The 22,635-nt window shown below is 46.0% G+C and overlaps 1 protein-coding gene across 2 annotated transcripts in view; it reads right to left on the minus strand.

The window, feature by feature from the left end:
- The window catches only part of Myo16 (myosin XVI), a 482,961-nt gene that overhangs the window by 19,463 nt on the left and 440,863 nt on the right, over positions 1-22,635 (minus strand). For both annotated transcript variants that reach the window (XM_006981334.4, XM_015999820.3), the window contains exons 33-34: positions 16,377-16,535; positions 5,045-5,136 (exon numbers count right to left, since the gene is read on the minus strand). In XM_006981334.4, coding sequence (XP_006981396.2) covers positions 5,045-5,136; positions 16,377-16,535 — 251 coding nt within the window. The remainder of the gene's footprint in view (positions 1-5,044; positions 5,137-16,376; positions 16,536-22,635) is intronic.

Here is a 22,635-nt window from a genome sequence, read left to right on the forward strand (position 1 = left end):
CTTCGAATTTCTACTTATCTAAGCAGGGCATGGCCTGCCCCTGAGGAAAACCCTGTCGTTTCACTCAAACTATCAAAGTAATTTACTGTCTTCATTTCTCACACGCAACGTGTAAGTCATGAGTGTGGAATACTGATTCCCTGAAAGCTGGGGTGTGGGAAGGCATCTCCTAGTCTACAAACCCTCCTGTTTATACCTCAGATAAATAGATAATCAGACAGACACAGACAGACAGATAGATAAAAAGAAAACTGATGATAAATATACAGACAGATATATAGATGATAGACAGAGGACAAGATGATGAGGACAGACAGGCAGGCAGCTTCTTTTGTAAGAATTAACTAGTTTCTGGTCTGTGTCACAGGCTTTAGAGGCACCCTGATGCTTAAACCGAACATATCTACATATCTTTATTTCACCCGACAGTTCGTTTCAATTCTGCGCTAGAACAATTTCTAGCAGTCTGTACCACAAATATAATGAATAGAGAAAGCAAACACTGGATTTATTTAGTGCCTGCTATTCTTCATTTTGTTGATGCATGACATTACAAAAAGGTTTCTTTGATGGTTCAGTAAAACAAACCACGTAACAATTTGCTCCTTGGCTTGGGTCGATGTTCTATTGATCCCAGTCTGGTATTCCACCAGCGGCTCTGTCAGGGGTGGACGAGGCATTTACGAAGGTTGCAGAAGCTGGCCTGCAATGCATTTATCAAAAAATCATCAACGATCTCCTATGATGGGTATTTGGATGTGGCCAGCGCTCCCAATAACTTCGTACGTTCTTTGAAACACTAGGGAAATGTCTTGTAAGGTTTGGCCGGATGTGTCAGTGTCCACCATGAAAATAAACGATAACAAAGCACGCAGTATAACCGTGGAAGGGAGGTTGAGGGCAATCACAGGGCTACAGAAAAGGTGTTGGTGCAATGTGAGCATGTGAATGTAAATAAGACACGATGGAAAGAAAAAAAAAGAAACATCTTCCCTCACGGTGTCCAGTGTGGACCCATCAGCAGTGCGTAGGAGGCGGTGCTCAAGCCCCGGGTGCCCACCCGACTCTTGGTGAAATTCGTCCCCTCTGCCACCATCGCGTCTGCACACCCCCAGGTGGTGCTCTGGGGATCCACACCTGCTGGCTTCTTGGGACAGAGTCTGGGCCCTCTGCTTTGGTCGTGGGCACACTCACTGTTGGAGGAGGATCCACAGGGGGAGGGGGAGGAGCAGGAGTGGGAGATGGGAGGAGTGAGGAAGGAGGAGGGCCAGGAGGAGGGAGGGGGAGGAAGGGGAGAGATAATGATTCCTGGATGGACACACCAGCACTGCACTCACTGGTGAGTCTTTCCAGCTTTGATGTCTAAGAGACCAAATCATGCCAAGTAACACAAACTTTGAAGAGAATTATTCAAATTTCATAAAATGTACATAGATAAATGTCATATTACTCCTGTAAATGATGCCTAATCCCCAAATAAGCCTGCAATGCCTCTCTAACCTAAAAAAAAAAAAAAAAAAATCTATCTGTGCATCTACAAGATCCTCCAAAAACCAATGTGCACAATTCATTGCTGGTGTTATTCACGCCTAGAACTGTGCAAATATTCTACTGTGACTCCTTACAGGACACACTGACATACCAACACACCAACACACTGACATGCAGGGACTCTACAGGACTGCAGAGGACATCAGCCCCAGATTCTGTCATCTGCACCTGCTTTAACTGAAAGTTAGCTTCCTTTGCTCACATGAAAAGGCACTGCATTTTACAAGTGAATAAAAAGCTACTGTGAAAGACAATGTATCATTTATCTGGAGGAAAAGAACAGCCACTGTTCCCAGAGGCTCTGATACTGTTGAAAGTTTATATTAAGAACAGGTAAGGGTCAGGGAAGATAGCTCAGGGGATAAAACATTGCCCTTGCAAGCAAAAGAACCCGAGTTCAAATCCCCTAGACCTGTAAGAAAATACCGGGCACTGTGACACTTGTCATCAGAACTCTGGGGACAAAAACAGACAGACAGATACCTGGGACTTGCTGGCCCAGCACCAAGGTGGATGGCACCCAAGGAAAGATGCCGAAGGTGTTCTCCAATCTCCACATTCATGTGCACACACGCATGAACACACATGCACTGAAAAGGGCTGGAAGTACAGATCAGGTGTTCCACATGCACGCTTTCCATCAACGCACAGGATTCAACACTTAGCGCCAAACAGAATAAACTCAGTGACTTTGTACGCCTAGCCTAAAGAAGACACATTTGAAAATAAATGGATCTCACGGCTGGTAACGATGAACTTAGTGTGCCGATCAGATGCATTTGCAGACGTGAGAAATGAACTCCGGGCTTCGTCAGCGGGCAGGGCTATTTGGGAAAACAGAAGGCCAGGAAGTCTGGAGAAAAGGCTGGGCAGGTGGACAGTGGACTTCTGACTAACATCCCTCTGCTGTCCCCCAGAAGTCCTTGAAAAGGGCTGCATATGCCTTTCATCCCTTGTGTTTTAGGTCTCTTGCTCACTATCTGCGGTAGATAGTAACTCAATGCCCTCACATGTGCTTGCCTTACGGTGGGAGTGGAGAAAGGAGGGGGTGAGCATCTTTCTTATGGCTCATCAACGGAGACAAGGGATGTTATAGCTAGGCCAGTACCTAACAAACAAAGGTTCAAGTGCAGGGAGAGGGGAGACAGTGCCCTACTGCCCTCTAGGCAGTTTACCCTAAACTCCTTTTAGAAGCAGGCTATGTGGTCTTAACTTGGCATCTGACCCTTGGCAAGTGACCCACTCTCTGTCTTCTTAATAGCACATTTTATCATCATCATCATCATTATTATTATTATTATTATTATTTTATTATCACTGGTGACACTAGTTACAAAAACACAGGCATCCGCAGTCAGGGATTTCGGTGGTGGTTCCCTTTAATCCCACTGCTGTAGGACCAGTAAGTTCAGCACGGGTTTTATGCAATTCCTGTGGAATTGTTCTGGCACAAGATCTAAAAGGGGGCATGCCTTGCTGTGTCCATACTTCCTCTATAAATGTCATGGAAGAGATAAATCCTGGGGACATGGGGTGGTTAAACCACAGTGTCCCATAACTCACGGCTTCTTGGCAAGTGAGGAATCTGCTGCTACCTTTGAGTGCCTACAGTCAGCACAGCAGAGAAGGAGCGTGGGCTTCCATGTTTAGGGAACCAGGGTGAGGTGACTGGGTACTTTTTCCAGGGAAGGGGTTCACATTTGAAAAAGCCTCTCTGAAAAGTGGAGATGCAGACAATTCCCCAAACCTTTCCCAGTGTTCTCTGTCTCTTAGCTAAACCCCTGAATGAACAGGAACATCCATCCAAAGGCCTCACTTCAGGAACCAGCCTCCGACCAGCGCCTTGCTCCAGGAACACAGTGTAGGAGCTGAGAGAGGGCAGGGCGGGCAGCTTCTCCCTGTGTATAACAGAGGAGTCAACTACAGCCCAGCGGCGGTGGCGCACTCCTTTAATCCCAGCACTCCGGAGGCAGAGGCAGGTGGATTCCTGTGAGTTCTTGGCCAGCCTGGTCTACAGAGTGAGTTCCAGAACAGGCTCCAAAGCTATACAGAGGAACCCTGTCTCAAAACAAAAACAAAAACAAAAAACAAACAACAAACAAAACCAAAGAAGTCAGCTCTGACACAGGCAGCCCCTGTTCAGGGCAGGGACTGCTGGGCATCTGCAGGGCTTGCAGAGTGAAGCAGGTGAGTCTCTCAGGAACACAGGCGAGACTAGGACGATTTATTATCCCCACCAATCAGCATTTTCTTCTCATTCCAGTACCTATAGATCAGTACAAGTGATTTCCGCAGATTGCCCACTGTAGAGATTTATTTCTAAGATTAAAATTATTGATTTTTTTTCGCACCACCTCATCAGTGTTACTTAGAAAAATCTCAGCTCATAATGTGGCTGTGCCTACATGGCATCCAATATGTCTATGAAAGCTAACCTTGCTGGGATGAGACTGCTTCATCCTGGATTCCTTTGCATTCTGAAGCCGTGAGTGTTCTACTTTCTCCTGAATGATCTTTGTTTTGGTGCAGTTTCCAAGGTCAAATGGTGAACATGAATGTGCAATTATGACGTACACACAGGATTTTTTTTAATTCAAACATATTCTTATGATAAGCAGTGTCTTGCATGTGTTTGTGTGTGTGCACATGAGTGTCTGAGTGCATGTGTTTATATGAGTGTGTGTATGTGTGTGTAAAGGTGTCTGTAGACACATGTGTGTGCAGATGCATATGCATGCTTGTGTGCAATGAGGTAGAGGCTAGATAGGACTCATCCCTCAGTGCCGTCCCTCAGGAGATGTTAAGTTCGTTTTTTGAGACAGAGTCTCACACTGGCCAAGAAAGCAAGGCTGGCTGGCCAGCAAGCCCTGGGGACCTGCCTCTCTCTGTCATCCTTGCAGTGAAGTTCAAGCATGTGCTACAAGCATCCAGCTTTCCCCCCTGGGTCCTGGATGTCTAATTTGAGTCCTCCTGCTTGCACAAGCAAACACTTTATTGACAGAACCATCTCGGGAGCCCCACGTACAATATCTTAAATGAAGCTGATTATGCAGAACTTGGAGGTTCTGAGAATGAACAGCAGGCCTCAGGACCTCAGGGCATCTGGATGTTGTTTTCCAGGTCCCTGTCATTGCAATCTTCTCCTGTAACCCAGGCCAAGTGCAGAGAACACCATCACTGTCGGAAGGTTTCCTAGCATCACGGCCACCATCTAGTGACTTTTAACGTAATGCAGCAAAATGGTGTCTGTAACACTCTACTAAAAACATGTTAGGTTTTAGCTGTCTGGGGTGGTGCTCTTTTTCCCAAACAAGCAGAAAATTGTAGAGAGCCGAGGTGCAAAAGAGAGAGAAAAGTTCAAAGGACCATAGATGGACGTGAGAACAACCTGAGTTCTCAGTCCAGGCAGGAGACTGGTGGTCACGACTCAGTGGCTGTCTGCCATGGTTTAATTCCACTCATTGCTGCATGGAGGAATACCCAGTGTCCTTACCTGGGTGGTGTGACTCTCCCGAGGTCTCTGAAATGATGAGGTCCCCATGCCACTCAGACACAGCCTTGAGCATCCATCATCCTCAGGTAAACCTGTGGAGATCAGTACAGAGCTGCCGTGAGGTTGTGTCTCCTTGTCCAAAGGAAAGAAAAACAAACAAACAAACCCTTCGCACTTAGTTAATAAACAGACACTGTAATACTCCTTGCACTAAAGTGTTAGACAATAGCAGATATCCGTTGAATATTAAAATTTGCAGCACGATGGGAATACCTTAAGCTCCTGCAGTTTCAGTAAACAAAAGAGGAGACACACTGCCAGAGAGACAATGACAGCCAGCCAGTCAGAGCAGTGCAGATGTGACTTCAGGAGGAGGGAGAAGGCTTTCCTAGAGCCTGGAAACCACTCAAAGATGCTCTAGGAAGAAGCACAAGGCTGGCGCCGTTTCCCACACGCAGGATGATGAAAGTTCGGATTTCATTTGTGGGGCAGCATGGAGGAAAAGCAGGGACTGAAGAAATGTGAGACAGAAGCACACCTGGGTGTCATGGAAACCATGCCTGCGCTCCTTTTGTTTGCAAAGGTGGGGTGGTGGGGGTGGGGTAGAACTGACCAATCACAACCTGCCAGCTCTTAGCCAACCACTAAGTACAAGTGACCTCCGGGAAACGCACACGCCCTCCCCCAAAGGACACAGACATCCTGTGAGGCAGCAGGTGATTTTCTTCATTATCCTGCACAGCAGAGGCCTGTCTGACCCTTGGCATTTGGCCTGTATAATTCTCTGTTCTAAACCTGTCCTGTGCATCATAAACAGTAGCATCCCTGGCCTGTACTCACTGGTGCACCCTGACTCGTAGCAATCAAAATGATTTTAGACATTATTAAATGCACCTTGGGGACAGATCTGTTCCCCTACAGTGACTGAGAGCCGTCATGATGGAGATGGCATGCACTGCCCCAAGTGACTTGATTAATAAACATGAACAGATAAAAAGAGAAATAACTGCCCAATGGAATGAATTCAACCAAGAGAACTTTAAATACTGAAGCAATTACTCATCTCCTCTGGAAACATAATTAACTAGCACAATTTAATTGATTAAACATATACATGATTCCTAAATTAAAAATCATTAGGAAATCACTGTGCATTTTTCCAATTACAGGAGTGCATCAGTTCCTTGGGGGAGTCTGAATCCAATCAACGTTAGACGGGCCAGTCTGCCTTCTTGGTAAATACACACATGCCTTGGTGTAAAAAACTTCTGTCAATGTTTTCCATAGGAATTTCCTCTAACATGAACCATTCCATTCTGGAGGAAAGCTCCTTAAGACTCAGAAAGTTTTACAGGGAGACTAGTTAAGACTCAGGAAGACAACAACTCACTAATCCCAGGAAGTCCCTGAAACTGACTGATTTCACAAGGCTATCCATCTCCAAGGTTATACAAGCATGGGAAGGACTGCTAAGGAGAGAAGACCCACTAATCTGTTGAGTAGCTTGCAGATCATGCAGAGAGCTCCAGAGTTCCATTTTTGATGGGGTGGGTTTTCAGAGGTGCAGTTGTCTATGAGTAGTACCTGCTCCTGTAAGTAGCCTCAATAAACTCCTTGGTTTGTTAACTTGGATTTTGGTGGTATTACTTCATTCTCTCATTGGTTCAGTTTTCTATCTGGCGTGAGTTAGATGTTTGTTCACATCTCCCCAGAAAGAGTGTTACAAACCTATCAGGACAGGGTCAATTATGGGTAAATACTACCCCACCACCGAGGGCCTGTGGTGATAAAGTCTGGGTCCTCATCGTGAGCATTGGTGATCACCAGCAGGACAGGAAGAGGTTGTATTAGACATGGGTAGTGATATGTTGTCCCACCCAATTGTGTGGCATAATTAAGAGCTTAGATAGGTGCATAGGAACCTGCAGGTCTAAGACAAGGCACCACCTGGAGAAAGACCCCTGGTCAGAGGACATGAGGGGCAAGGGATGGGGACAGAGGTACCGAGGGCCAAGTTCAAGGCACGGCATGTGTCCAGTTTGTCTGGCATCCTCGTAACGTCTGTTGCTGTGATAAAATAACCCCACAGAAGCAACGTCAGCAAGTATTTCGTCTCACAGTTCTAGGAAGGCACGGTCCATCATGGTGGGGAGGGCATGGGGGCAGGAGGAGGAAGCTCACTGGTCAGATTGAGTCCACAGGCAGGAAGCAGAGGATGAACAGAAAGTGACGCTGGTCTATGGACTCTCAAGGCCTGTCTCTAGTGATCCACTTCTCCAAGGGAGGCTCCAACTTCTAAGAGTCCCAAAACCATACCACCAGCTGGGACTACGTGTTCAAACCTGTGAGCCTCTCTGTGGATGTTTCACCTTCCAGCCACGGCACTCAGTGTCTTGAAGACACAGGGCACCAAAGGCAGGGAATGTGTGACCCATCTTTCAAAAAAGTAACAATTTATAAATTAGAAGTTTGACTCTTGGTATCAAAAGGGAAAAATCAGTTTAGACCATGATCACAGAGCCAGAACCAAGGCAGTAGCATAGTGCACTTTCCAGAGAATCGATGGATAAAATGAAGAAATATTTGTTAGCGTTCTCTGAACACGGTGCAGAGAAATATAGTGGAGAAGAGAGAAAGAGCCCCACTGGTGAGGATCCCACAGCTTAATGGGCCAACACTTAATTAGAAAGCAGCAGAAGGGACTCAGGGCTGGGTAGAGTACAGGAAGGGCCTCCGTGCAGGGAGAAGCAGAGTCCCACCTGTGAGATGGTGAAGGCACACATGGAGGACATCTGCCCACATGCCCCTGAGGAGACAGTGCAGAGGTATCTCTGCCTCTGGGGAAAATGGGTCAGAGAAGTTTATTCAAGTGAACACACACATGCACCCAGCAGAGAATGTGCATTTTGTGCATGGATGTGTCTCAGCTGCGAGCACTATTTATTGAGTCACAGTGAAGCGAATATCAAGTAGAGATTTCAGGCCGTCTTTTTTATAGCTAGATGGGAAGTAAGGAACATAAAATGTAGGTATTGCTGGGTGCGGTTTGAAGGGATTAGGGGTTCACCCCGAGGGGAGGGGTCCAAGAAAGCTTCCTGCTGGGACGTCCTGGGAAGAAGACCATAATAAAGTGAACTGGGAACGGCAGGCCCAGCTGAAAACAGAGACAAGCTAGGCCAAGACACCCAAGGTTGCACAAGGAACAGCCCGTAAAATGGCATGTCCATCTCAGAGAACTGGAGAATGTACTGAAAGGTGAAGCTAGCCAGATATGAGAGGGCACTGAGAGCATTTTGTGGGGGTGTGACAATGTTTGGCAGGCAACTGGTGATGTTGTAGACTTCTAAGAGATGAGACTGTTTTAATAAAGTCCTGCATGAAAAGGCATTTGCCACCTGCTGAGGACATGGTAGGCTTGGGATCTGTGGGGGGCTCAGCAGAGAGGGAGAGGGTGCGGACCAGGGTGGTGTATTCGCAGAGGTGGGGGCTGGTGAGGACTTAGGTGGGTAAGCAGGGGAGCTCGACAGAGAAGAGGTAAGAGTGGGGTAGGAAGGAGCCATGTCCCCCAAGAGACACCCGGGCCAGAGAAGGTCTTTGTAGCTGTGGCCAGCAGTGGGGGAAGTTCAATTCTGCCAGAATCTCACAAGAGGGGAGCCAGAGGTGCTAAGCAGCAGCTAGGAACCTGCCATGTAAAGGAGGTTAAGTGTGTGTGTGTGTGTGTGTGTGTGTGTGTGTGTGTGTGTGTGTGCCAACAAAATAACACTTTATTGATTATTTGGGAATTTTATACAAGATGGTTTAGTCATATTCTCCCTTCCTCCCTCAACTCCAGATCCAGTCTCCTTCCCTACCCACCCAGTTTCATGTTTTCACGTGTGTTCATTCTCTCCCCGGAGTGTGGCCCTAATAAAAGGAGCCACACCATTAAATAAAACTGACTCTCCCTTTCCCGGCAACTATGAAATGGCAATAGCTCCTCAGCCAGGGATGGGACTCTGCGCCCCCTCCCCTTTGAATGCTGGGATTCTGTTGGGCTTGGATTGCATTGGTCTTGTGTGTGTTCTTGCAATGGCTGTGGGTTCATATGTGCGACTGTCCTCTGTGTCCAGACAACATTGTCTCCTTGAAGCCATCTAAGGCCTCTCTGGTCTAACAGTCTTTATGTACTAGCCTAGACAGGTCACAGGCCTTAGGGGGATTCTGCTAAAGAAACCACTCAGTGACACATTGCTATACCCACAGATGTCACTCATCCCTGGTGAGAGAAGCTTCTTCTTACATGAGACGGTCGTTATCACAGAGACCCACAGCTGGACAAGGTACAGAGAATGGGAGACTACGGTGTCCGGCCCTAAACTGGACATCTCTATCACATCCCTTCCTCCCAAGGTTCAGGGATCTTCATGGAAATAATACCCTTCTAAGACAAACTATCTAAAACCATTACCAAAGTCACAAAACATGCTAGGAGAACAGAGATTAAAAGTTCTACTTATGAACATGAAAATGAATATATACTTAAAATGTCACAAACTAAAACAAAAACGTAAGACCAATATAAAATACTGAAGTACATTAAATAAAAGTCTTACTATCTTTGAAACCTCCACAAATAAAGGACCTACAATGAATAATTTTGGGGGGAGAGACGGACATAGAACATACATAGAAAACTGAGGAGAAATGGGGTAAGTGACCAGAAGGCAATAAACCGCTCATTTTCATCAAACAGTTTGAGAAAATGTGTGTATAACCACAAGAGCTTAACTGATTTTGCCTCTCAAAATAGCAAAGGCGGAGAAACTATTATAGGAACTTTGGATTTATGTAGAGAGAGTGTGACTGGAGACCTGACAGCCATTCTCGAACTCTGGAATTGTGTATGCTTCCGTCTTTTCCAATCTGTTTCCGCTCACTTTGGGCCAGACATGGCGGGCCCTTAGAAGTGTATAGGGTCGCTCCAGACCGTTTCCGGTGTTGCAGACTGAGTGGCCCAGGAAATCAATTCATCACCATGCTCCTCATCTACCTCACATCTAACTTCTCCATGCAAACGTAGAAACCCTCTAAGGTCTGGTGAATGGGTGCTGTCGACTGAACACTAACTGGGCTAGCCCTGCCCGGCTAGGTCCCCACAGAAGTTCTGACACGGCCATTTGCACCACTCCCTTTTAAGGCTGAGAAAATTGGGAAGTGAAAGGTTAAGTACCATGGCCATGGCTGGGGTGCTATCCTGTCAGAGCTGGGGTTTGGATACTGGCAAGATGACCCCTTAAGCCCCAAGAAAGCCAGCCAGCCACTTGAGGGAATGGCAGAGCATAACCCTAGCTCATTGGTTTGCAACGCGCAGTTCCCAACACCAGTAAGAGAACTTTAATTAAACGAGGTCCAAATTAGAGATGCTTTGACATGACTTCAAAATGTCTCTGTTCATGAAGAGTGGGGCAAGAGCTTGGCAGGTCAGGCCCCTCCTGATTCTCAGCAAGGACAAATGCAATGCCCTTCCATTTGTGAAGTGGAGGGGTGCTTCCTTCTCTTGGTCCTGAAACTGGAATCAGACGGCATTGTGATTCCGTCCAAAGACCCCGTCCAGCTTCAAAAACAGAGTTGGAGACTGGAGACTGACACATGATGGATGGGGCCCTCGTCTAGGCTCCCTGTCCTGGAGGGGTGACTGATGGAAACTATACTCTGCTACCCCCAGGTCCGTGGGACTTGGTTCTGACGTTCCCCAGCTCAAGACAAAGGAGACAGTGCAGAGAGATTCTGGGTTCTGTTGTGAGATCCGCAGTCCTTTCCCCTCATCCAGCCTTTGTTGACAAAGACAACCCAGTCTGCACAGAGAGAGTGAATATAATGCATGTAAAAAGAAGAGAGATAAATGTAAGCTCAAATGTAACGACTCCATCCTTAATTGCCATTTTTCCTGATGCTCAGCAATAAAATGCATATTCATTGAGCAGCAAGAAAGAAAATCATACTGATCATAAAATGTCCTAGTTGGAACTTTTTTTTTAATCTCTCTACTTTGCCACAAAATAAACATCTTTATATTTACAATATTTTTGTTTGATATAGCCGAAATGTTCTCACACTAAAGGCGGCTCTCGAATGCAATGATAAATAACCACAAGTCCAGGGAATAATTAAATACACAAAAAAAGTATCCAAGTCTGTGTTCACATCAGCAAAAGGATGGCAATTAAAGTAAGTGATCGCTATAATTAGCCGCACATAACTGTATTTCAGCAAATGAGCAAACATAATTATTTCTGGGAAACAGAGGTAGCATGCAGATCCTGGCACTCCAAAGAAATCATTTCCTAGAAAATAGTGCTATTTTTGACTCATTCAGAACTTTAAATTATTTTAAATATTTACTTGCTTCTGGTGCCTTTATTTAGAACGGACATTGACTGTATACTATGGGCACAGGCACGATAAATCCATATCAAAATTCACCCCCCCAGGAGCTGGCAAGAGGGCTCAGTGGTTAAGAACACTTGCTGCTCTTCCAGAGGACCTGAGTTCAGTTCTCAGCATCCACAACTTGTGAATAGATAATGTTGACCAAACACTAACTCTAGGCTAGCCGCATCCTGCTAGGTTCCCGGTAAAAGTCCTGGCATAACCTTGCATCACACCCTTTGAAGAGGAGAAAATTAGAAGGTGAAAGGTTAAGTACCTCCCCATGGTTGAATATTATTGCCTTGGGTATGGGGTTTGTAGCTGGGCAGGATGCTACCATACTGGAGGGAATCGTGTTCCAGGGGAACTGAGGCCCTCTTCTGGCCTCCACAGATACTTTTACACAGGTGGTGTGCACACTTACACACACACACACACACACACACACACACACACACACACACACTTGCGTGCACATGCATACACACATACACCAAAGAAAACAAAATAATCAAATAAAATAAAATCTAGAGGTACCATGGCCAAGTGCAAGTCACAGGCTCCCCGTGTGGAAATTGCTCAGCCCTGTCACACTAAGGACTGGATTTTTCTTGCTGTCTGCCTAGCACTCAATGGTTCATTTGCAAGCTGTACCCTGGCTTCAATAGGCAGATGCTTGCTGGGGGTCCAACACACAGGGCCTGGAACTGGGCAATTTAAGAGTCCCAGGAAAATATCATGGACCAGAAACTCACAGGGCTTGTAGGTTCATCAACTTCAACCTGTTAAAATTCTTTGGGAGACTTGAGTCATCCTGTATTGGATTTATCTAAGACCATTTTCCAAGTTGTACCTTTTCCTTTTTTACAATGTTTTTGATAAAACACAAATGAATGAAATATTTGTCTAGAGGGAAGTTGCCTTCCTCTCTCCTTCTCTAATTTATTTGTTGATTGAAATGCAGCCTTGTAAGGACTGTAAAGTCAAGAACATGGTGATCTCCTTAGGGACTCAGGTGCTCTCTGAGACAGAGGGGACTCAGTCTTCCCTCTCCTGGGAGACTCTTTTGGGAGTCTATTTAGTTAGTTCTTCAACAATTTCACACATGTATATGACATTCTGGCCACTCTCTCTTCCTACTCAGTCTTACCTCTCTCTTATCCTAACACCTCACCCCTCTTCCCCACCTGTCTTTTTCCCAGATTCATGACTTTTTGCTGTTTTTTAACCCTTCATTTTCACCAGGGCCATCTGTGTGACTATGGGGCTGGGACCACCTATTGGAGTCTGGTGGAGGCGTGAGCAGTGGGTACACTGTAGGCAAAGACTCCTTTCCCTGCATCTACCCACAGGCTATCTTTAGGACTTATGGTGGGCCCTGCTGGTCCCCTAGAATTCTGAAAGATGTGTGGGCATAAAGTTCAGCCTTCACTTACATTTCCTGTGTGCAGACAAGGCTAGACTCCATCGAGTACGGCTATGCCTGAATTGTTGTCTTTGATCCAAAGTGTACTTGATTATGTTTTGTTTACGAACAGAGTAGGACCCTCAGCTTGTTACATGTGTGGAAATGATTTTCTCCTAATAAATTTTTTTCCCACCATTTCTTTGGGTCTACACACTTCTCTGTCCCAGTGAAAACCCCTTTTCCCCCTGTGCTTTTTTTTTTTTTCTATAATTTTCACTGCTTTACATTTGGCATTTGGATCTAGAAGTTTCCTTGTGGGAAGAGGTTCAATTACAAAATCAATTAATTTACTATTTATAGACTGCTTAGCTTCCTTTCTTCTACAGTTTTGATAGAAACGTGTGTGTCTATGTAAATTTCCAAGTTCGGCACAAGTTTGTTCATATCCCCCCTTGTGTCCCCCGGTGATTTCTGCCGGCTGGGAGTAATGCCCCTTCCTACACCTGGAATCTGTGCCCCTGTAGCTGACGACTGTTCTAAGATGTTTGCCGGCTCTAGACGTGTGTTCAAGGTAACGTTCTTGAGAGAGTCAGTTCATGCTTCCTAGTTTCTGTACTTCGGCAAGCATGCTTTTGTCTTTAGTTGCTTTTTTTTTCTGCTCCCCTGGTGTTTGCTTTTGTTGTTTCTAGGGTCTTGACCTTTTCAGTACATGTACACACGGAGCATGTGCTTCAGGCATTTATTCCCAGCCATGAAGACATTAGCCGCATCCAGCCCTGTGAGTTCCCGTATGCTCCTGTTATATGAGCTTTGATTAGAATGTTTTTATTTTCAGTTTAGATTAGGATCTGTTTATCAAACGCACTGATTATTCAGAGATGTGATTTTGATTTTTAAATTTTCTAACAAAGGTTGATGATTTCGGTTTGCTACAGGGGTGGGAGGTTCAGCCTTTGCAGACGCTTTGTTCTTCCACAGAGCTGCTCACCTACCCCGCTGCGTACACCTGAATTACCCCAGATTGGTCACTTTCCTCCCTTAGCTGCATGTGATTGTGTCGCCTGCTCTGGTGCACACAGGCTCGGATCCGTCTTAGCAATATCACAGATGTGTGTTTATTAAGACTGCCCAATGCTCAGAGAGCGTGTTCTGGGCACTCAGCTCTAAGAAATCCCTTCCGTGGAATGTGGCTAGATTTAACAACTCACTTCCAATGCACAGAACTTGGCCGAGTGCTGCCGTGTAGTGGAAAAGCTGTGGCTTCCATCCTGGAAGCTCTCACTGAGACAGACGGCCCTTGGGGACGAGTCCCCTACAGCCTTGCGAAGCTGGCCTTTGGGAAGGTCGGTGTGTATAGACTTGGGTGTGAACTTTCTGATGTCCGCCCATGTCATTGAGTGATCTTAGATGTGAATCATCCTCCAGTCAAGATCTAAGGCGACCATAAACAGCTTTCCTGACAGCTTGACTGCTAAGCAGTGAGGAACCTTAGTAAGCTACGTCCAGCCTCCAGACCCTTCGCAGATCTGAGATCATTCCAGTTTGCTGCATTAACTCTCTAAATTTCGGAGGGTAACCTCTCCCATAATGATGGATAATGAGACATCTGGTCACTCGTTGAAGGGTGCTGAATTGATTTTCAGCTCTATGGGTTACGAATCGAGTGCACAGAAGCGTCTGCCCCAAGTGTTTGCATCGACACTGCTCATGACTGGGGTCTCTGCAGAGTTTGCTGGGCTCTGTAACCGACTCCCAAGTCAGATCCATGCCAGGATGCTTTCACAAGGGCTGGGAAATCAGCAAATACTTCTACATTTAATCACTCCATCTTTCCCTAGAACCCTAGCAACCTTTCCCATGGTGCAGGGCTGACATCCACATCGTTTTCTAGAACTCATATTCCCCTCCTAGAATCTGATGCGTTTAGCTGTAGAGATGGTCTGCCTATTGTCCACCTGAACTACCTGCCATCTGGTTAAATTTCACATCATCTGATACAGGGCTTTGTTTTAGTGACATGTGTTTTATTTTCAGTTCCTGTTGGATGGTTGATGTCCCATTCAGCAGGACTTTCCTCCTTTTGTCCATGTCCTTTAAGGCAGGTGTCCCTCTGCTTGGGCCTTTAAAGCTATCACAGGCAAAACACAATTGCCAGTTCTGCCTCTGATTTTTCTACCCGAGTTTTTGTGCTCGTTTGTCTCATTAATCTTGATTGTGTGCTGGACTTTGCATCTAAAAAATGGTTTGTAATAATATTAAGGGGCCTAAGAAATTTTTGTTGTCTTTGGTAACAGATTTACATATGTTTTTCCCGGGGGCCTATGAATGCTATAATCTCAGTTCAACTTAGGGGTTCCAATGAGCCTCAGCTAACCCATGGCCCTGGTTCTGTTACAAGTGACTCTGTGATGAGTACTTCAAAGCCCCACCCCCTCCATGGCCTCAGTGAGCCCTGAACTTAGTCTGTGTGCCCAGAACCACAGGGCTATCAGAGAAGTAGGCTTTTCCCAGTGTCCCCAATGCATATGGGAGGACGGTCCAGGACCCAGAATGCCTTGCTAGACTAGCATGACTGTCACAGTTAATCTTGATTGTCAATCTGAATGGGTTTCGAATCACTTAGGATGCTATTTATAGAGATATTTAACTGAGGCAGAATGGTATCCCCGAATGTGGGTGGCACCCTGCTCTGGGCTCTTGTACTAAGGAGAAATAATTAAGCCAGCCAAGCACCAGCAGGCATCTCTCTCTCTTCGATCCTGGCTGCTGGAGCAATGGAACCAGCTACCTCAGCTCCCACCACCAATGCCTTCTATGCACAGTGGGCTGTATCCTCTCAAAGCATGGGCCAGCACACCCTTCTCTCCTTAACCAGGCCTTTGTCAGCACCAACAATAAGCACCGAGGCCCCTGGTCCCCACTTTGGCTCCTTCCCAATAGGTGACTGTCCCATGGGCTCTCCAGCCCCTTTTGTCAGAGTAAACAGAGATGTTTTGTCAGTTTCTCCCAGGCTTTCTCAGGAAAGAACAGCCAGATATTCCCATCAGCCACTACCAAATTCATATCAGAGAAAACATCTGTTCACGTGGACTTGGTTGTGGCAGCCCAGTCAGTTTCTAAGTGATATGGAGTGATAGACTCACTCCATAGCCAGTCTGTCATCTGCAGCCCCTCAATATTATTTTCCTTTGCATTTCTTAGCTGTGTGAAAACATTTAGTTCAACAGTGTTGGTTGAACATTCTTGCTCTCCCCAGCACAAGATGTGCCTTCTACTGGTCCCTACAGGTCGACACCCCATCAAAACTCTGCAAAGTCATCAAATAGTGAGTTCAACTCTCCCCTCCGACCTCAGAGGTAGGATGCTGACAGTGTTACCCATGGTGGACCTTTATAGTTTCCATTCTCACTCCAGTTACCAAGCCTATGTCATCTTTCTGTGTGAGATGCACGCTTCCTCCAACGGAGCTGTAGCTTAAGACTTTGACCCCCGACTCTCGAGGCTAGAGGGGCTCACCGTTTGTGACAGAATTTCCGTTTTCAGCTGTGACGGCACTAGACAGAGAGCTGGATAGTTGAGTCCCATGGTTATTTGCATTTCTGTCTTGAGTCTCTGAAGCCATTTCTGATGAGCTGGGTTCATCCTGGCTAGTCAGGTTCATGTTAGTTTCAAAACCTAAAATAGATTTTAGAAAAGATTATTCTTGTCTGGTAAAGTTTATTGCAAATTTGAGTAGACCAGAAGAAGAGACTAATTAAACATTAATCATACTTAAAACAAATGCTCCAAAATCCTTAATGAAATCTGTAGCCTAGATAGCAGTAATAAAAGTTGTTACAATACCCTTAAATAAAAGCAGGGGGAAATAACTTATAATTTGCTATTTCCAAACAACCTATGTAAAGTTTCTGTTATGTATCCAAGAGCTTGTTATAACATTTCCAATGCTGAACAGGTAATGGATTTTTGTGCCCAAACCATTTACATATGATATGACAAGCTTACAGTTCTGAAAAAAAAATGCATGTTGAGCAAGATCATAAAACTTGTATTATTGTTGCAATTTGGGACACTAAACTTCAAACACACAAAAATACATTTTCTACACTAGAATATAAATATATACACACATATACATATACACTTAGAAGCCAATGTCCAATTCTAAGGGGGGAAAGGGGGACTGTAGAAGCTGTGTGGTGTTCTTGAAGCAAGATTTGACACATTCAAGAGCATGTGATGATGTGTCCTCAATACAGGCTCCCTGTGACTGTCACATGGTGCTCGGGGAGAGCTGGAGGGCTCAGATGTCAGCTCCTGTCCCTCACCCCTTCAGTGTCAGTGGTTCCATATTGTGCTTCTCTACGTCACCTGCCACCTGATTCAGTCTCCCTCTGAGGCAGGGCAGGTGCACCCGGGATAAGTTCATGTTTTCCTAGGATCCTCAGTGTCTCTGTGACCTCTCAGGATGTGTTTGAATCTTACTGAGTGTATTGTGTGTGTCTGTTCTTTCTTGTCAGTGTTTCGTGGATCCTAACTGTCCTGGAAGAGGAGCCTCTAATTTTTGGTGCTAACAGGTCATTTAAAAGACATGAGAAATATCATTTGCAATATTGTACTTTGATTGTAAGAGCTGGGTATTGTCGCTCTTGACCCCAACGATTCAGACCCCAAAGAAACAGAAATGCTAGCCTTATTTTGTGGGAAGTGAGTCCTGGAGCTGCAGAAACACATAGCAGACCTTAAGTACAGATATTATGAGTACTGTACAGTCAGTTTTATTACCAAAAACATGTTATCTGTTTCTTCCTAAACTTTTAGAGTGGATGACATTGAGAGAAGAAAGGAGGAGGCAGGGAGAGAACAGAGAGAAGAAAGGAAGGAAGGAAGGAAGGAAGGAAGGAAGGAAGGAAGGGAGGGAGGGAGGGAGGGAGGGAGGGAGGGAGGGAGGGAGGGAGGGAGGGAAGAAGGAAGGCAGGTGAGCCAGTTTAGCTCCCAAAGTCTGGGCCTGGCAATCACGTGGCACTGCGGGCAAAGACTTTACCACAGCGCTCCATCTAGACCAATGCTTCAGTGCTGGCCACATGCACACCCTGTGCCCACAGCATGCTTCCCACACATCTACCTGAGGCTCACTACTCCCTAGCCAAGACCTGGGCCAGGCCACCCAAGGCTTCTCACATAGTCTTCTCTGCTCAGAAAGAAAGATTTAGAGGTAGGAATTGTTGACTGGACAGAATAAAGGGAAAATGATTAGAACTTCATACGCCCAACCTTGACTCACCAAAGCCACCTTGAGCAAAAGAACAAAGCCAGAGGTATTATGCTACCTAGCTTCAAAGCATATTGCAAAACTCCTGTAACCAAAGCAGTGTAGACCAACACAAAAACAGGCACAGAGACCAAAGAAACAAGAATACAGAAATAAACCACACACCTGCAGCCAGCAGAATTTCTACATGGTTGCTAAGAATACCACTAGGCATAGGATGGCCATTTTAATAAATGGTGCTGGACAAATTGGATGTCATAGACTCCTACTTCTTACCAGTTAAAATCAACTCAAAATGTATTAAATTCTTAACTTCACGATTTGAAAGTATGAAATTACTAGAAGAAACAATAAAAGGGACGCTTCAGGACATTTTAATGGATGGGAGGGAGGGAGGACAAGACCCCCAAAGCACAAGAAACAAAGCCAAATAGGATTAGAGCAAACTGACAAGCCTCCAGGTAGCAAAGGAAACAGTGAAGAGACCCCCTATCCACTGGGAGAAAAGCATTTGTGAACCACACATCTAAGGAAAGGTTAAAACACAGAATCTGCAAGGAACGCCAAAAACTCAACTGCAAAAAAAAAAAGAACTAGACTGAAAATGGACTGTAGACCCGGACACCCGTCAAGAGAAGACATCGGAATAACAAGAGTGTACAGGAACAAGAACAGACATGAAGGTGTGCTCAGCATCGCCAGTCCCCAGGGAAACACAAACCGTTGCCGCTTCATTAAGAAGAACAAGGAGAACATAAAGAACAAGGTAGGTGCTCATGAGGACGGGCAGACCAGGAACCCGTGCACGCTGTCGGTAGGAATGTAAACTGGGACAGCTATTTCTCACAGTAGGACATTCCTGATAGAGACAGAACTCATGTGACACAGCAACCCGCACCTGGGTAGGTACCTAAAGCAATGTCAGCATGTCACAGAGACACCTCAACTCCCACGTTCTCCGGGGCATCACTAATAATTGCCACTCCGTAGAATCAACCTAAGTATCTATCAACAGCCGGATAGATAAAGAAAATGAAGGATAAATACATAAAGGAATACCATTGGGTCATACAAATAAAAAATTTTGCAACTTTGTGGCAATGTGGATAGAACAGATTACTCTGTTTGATGTAACAACCCAGGTACAGAAAGACACATGCCTTAGAATCTCACTCATCTTCTGAATCTGAAGAAATTGATCTTACAGGAGTTGAGAGGAGAATGATGGTTACCAGAGGCTAAAGAGAGTTTGAGAAAGAGAGAGGAGAGGTCAGTCCATGAGCCACAGTGACAGTTAGGAAAGAGAAGTTCGGATGTGCTGGCACACAGGAGGGCAACTAGAAATGATGATAATATAGTGTACATTTCAAAAAGTTATAAGAAATAATTGCTAAGCATAGAGAAATTCAATATGTTTGAGGAGATGTGTCTAATCTGACTTATACATTACAGGCTGCGTATACCTACTGAAGTATCACTTAGTACCCTGTAAGTACAAGCACTCGCCTATCTTTACCAGTTAAGACAAACTGAATTAAAAGTGATCACAGCTTCAAACACCAAGAAGAAAACCCTGTGCTTAAAGGTCCGAGGAGCCACAAGGAAGTCAACTCTCTGGCGTACAGACACAAACACAAACAACACAATGGTCTTTGTGGAGTCAGCACCTTTAAGGGGCACTGACACAAACAGGAAGCCAGGCTGACCCTCTTGTCTGGGCTCCTGACAGTGGCCAGTGCTGGAGCTGAAGGAGCAGCTTCTGCATGCCACTCAACCAGACTCAGCTTCAAAGCTGTCTTAAGATACAGACAACCATCCATGTTCCTCTACGTATGTGTAGACACATCCTCCTTATGTTTTCATTCTTTTGACCAGTCAGTGGTTGCATGCCAGCTATGTACCAGACACTCTAGATGCTAGAGTTTGGCAAAGAGACCACAGAGTCTTGTATCTTGAAGCTCATCTCCTGGAAGGGGCTGTATGACCAACAAGCAAACATTCATACAGGAAGAGTGCTTGCAGGAATAAAGTCTTGGATGAGTGAAAAACCTGAGGGGTAGAAAAGCTCATGGGTCAACCTATGTCTGCATAGGAAACATTTCAGCTCAGAGAAGGAGCAGAGAGAAGCTGTGGGTACGAAGAGAAATTCTACACTTAGTTTTGTGATGTCGCAGCAAGAAAGGACTGGCATTTCCCAGGAACCATATAGCAGCCGTTCAGATGAGCCATGAATATGGAAGCAAAGGAGTGGTATGGGGGGGAGGGCATTGGTGGTGACATAAGCCTGTCACTCAGACCTACATGCAGCCCAGAAAGGAATGGAGGCCTTACTGTCACGGGAATGGGAAAGCCTCTGCATGCAGGAAAGGTCAGATGAACACAAAGTCAACAGAAGAATCAGTCTCTATCTCTATCTGACAGTCAAAGACACAGTCTTCCAAGCCATGGGGAGCCTTCAGACTGATCTATTGATGCTGGCCCTCCTGATAGATTATTTCTATCTTATAGACACATTGGCACTGTAGACTAAACCTTCACTTTGGCCATTAAGACTTATCTTCCCACTTCCACTCAGCAGGCTCAGCTGGAGCCACCGTGTGCTCAAACATTTGCTACACAGGCCAGACCACAGCCCTTATGTCACCTACTGGTTCTGTTTTTATCGTAAAAAAACAGGTCTATTTTAGGGTGGCTGTGGACAGGAAGGGGGGGGGACCGGTGCTCCTTAGAGTAAGTCTTGAGGATGAACAGTCGACAGGGTAGCCGTCCCAGACACTCTTGCAATGGTCGCCAAGTCTAAGAGTCGTGGTCACTCCCGTTTTTCAGGATGAGGTTATCAAACCCGAAAAGTGGATTAATCTTTGTACAAGTCTCTCCCACTTGTAAGCACCCATGCAGGCCCACTCAGAGGGCTCTACTGTGCGCCCAGTCCTGTGCTCTCTTCCCACGTGGGGCTTTCTCTCAGAAGCTCATTTGATGATGGAAAAGCTGAGGTGGCTTCTGTCCTTGACGTTATTCCTGATGTTCTCCCGGTGATGAACCAGGAAATGAGTCTAAAAGATGACACTGCGACAGACGAAAGGCCTGACCATAGACTTGATGACCTCAGGCTGGGGTTAGCACACTTCCGTCAATGATAACCACGGGATGTGTGGCTGGTGAGTAACAGGCCAGTGTCTGCTCTCAAACACCCTTGCTCAGACTTAAGCCCAAAGAGGTAGAAGTCTATGCCCTAACTTGTTGACATTTAGACTCAAGCAGTCAGCATATTGCACTTTGCTGCCTAGCAGCCGCTTGGTATCGGATCAGATGCTGCATCCCTGGCTAAAGGCGTTGGCCCTGCCTTGTGCTTAAGCATCGATGAAACTACAGCAGAGACGAGCCACGAGTCCTGTGACCCTGTCTGTAGAGTTCTTCAAGCGCACACTTTGTAGAGGATCTGAGGAGTCACCTGGGGCAAAGTCCTCAGGCCTGTTCACACCTCGGGACTGGAAGGGGGAGAAAAGTCACCAGACAGCAAGGTTGCAGACTCTCGATGACTGAGCAAGTAGAAAGAGAAGAAGCAAAGCAAGGAAGGTGCCATGGAAGAGGTGAAGTTTGTCCTGCGACGTGTCTGCGGCTCTGCCCTGTGTGATGCATCTGTGTGTGAGTCATTCCGTCTGCCTGTAGGGCGCTGCTCACACTCAATGGCCTTGAATGCCTGCTTGCTGCAGAGGGTACAGGTTCAGAAGAAATGAATCACACCAGGGTGTGACTCCAAGGCAAGGGCTTGGCCCCTTAATTCTTGATTATGTATACATTGACTTTTAACCCAGTGGGGGAAATCCTTCAACAATAACACACAGAAACAATTCAGGGGCCTTCTCCTAGCTCTTCAATAATTAAAATAAGCATTCTGGGAGAGTGTCTCCCTTGGGAAACTGTGGGTGCATATGCAAGGTGATTCCCCCTGTCCAAGGTGACACTCAGAAGTATCTGAAGACTTCTTAGTTGGAAGTCCCAGCTGAAGGAGGGCCTGTGGCTGGCATCTGGCGGGTGGAAGCCAGAGATACAGCAGAAAGTATCCAGCGCCCAGAAAGGCTGGCTGCAGATAATGGCTTACCTGGCCTAGAATGTAGTGCCTTCATCCCAAATCCCCTGCTCTGAGATGAGGTCACACAATGCCACATTCCTCTCCAGCTCTACGGTTGTGGGTTCATCTGAATCAAGATGCCAATGTATCCTAGCATGGAGAGGACCCTTCAAGATTCTGTTAGCCTCAGGCTTTGTCCTTGTCAGCTTTTGCCTCCCTGCATTCTTACCACCAGAGACCCCAGACTTCAGGGAATGGTACAGCTCTTCACCCATTCATGACTCTGTCCCCACTAAGAAGGCCTTCCAGGTTACCTCCTCAGGTCAGGCAGTTTCTCCCTAGTCCTACTCACTGCTTGGCACAACGCTTCTCTCCAGCTTGCCTGTGATCTGCCTCTTTCCTCCAGCATGGTGGTGCTTTCATTCAAATAT

Source organism: Peromyscus maniculatus, chromosome 17, assembly GCF_049852395.1.
Source record: "Peromyscus maniculatus bairdii isolate BWxNUB_F1_BW_parent chromosome 17, HU_Pman_BW_mat_3.1, whole genome shotgun sequence".
Taxonomy (NCBI): Eukaryota; Metazoa; Chordata; class Mammalia; order Rodentia; family Cricetidae; genus Peromyscus; species Peromyscus maniculatus.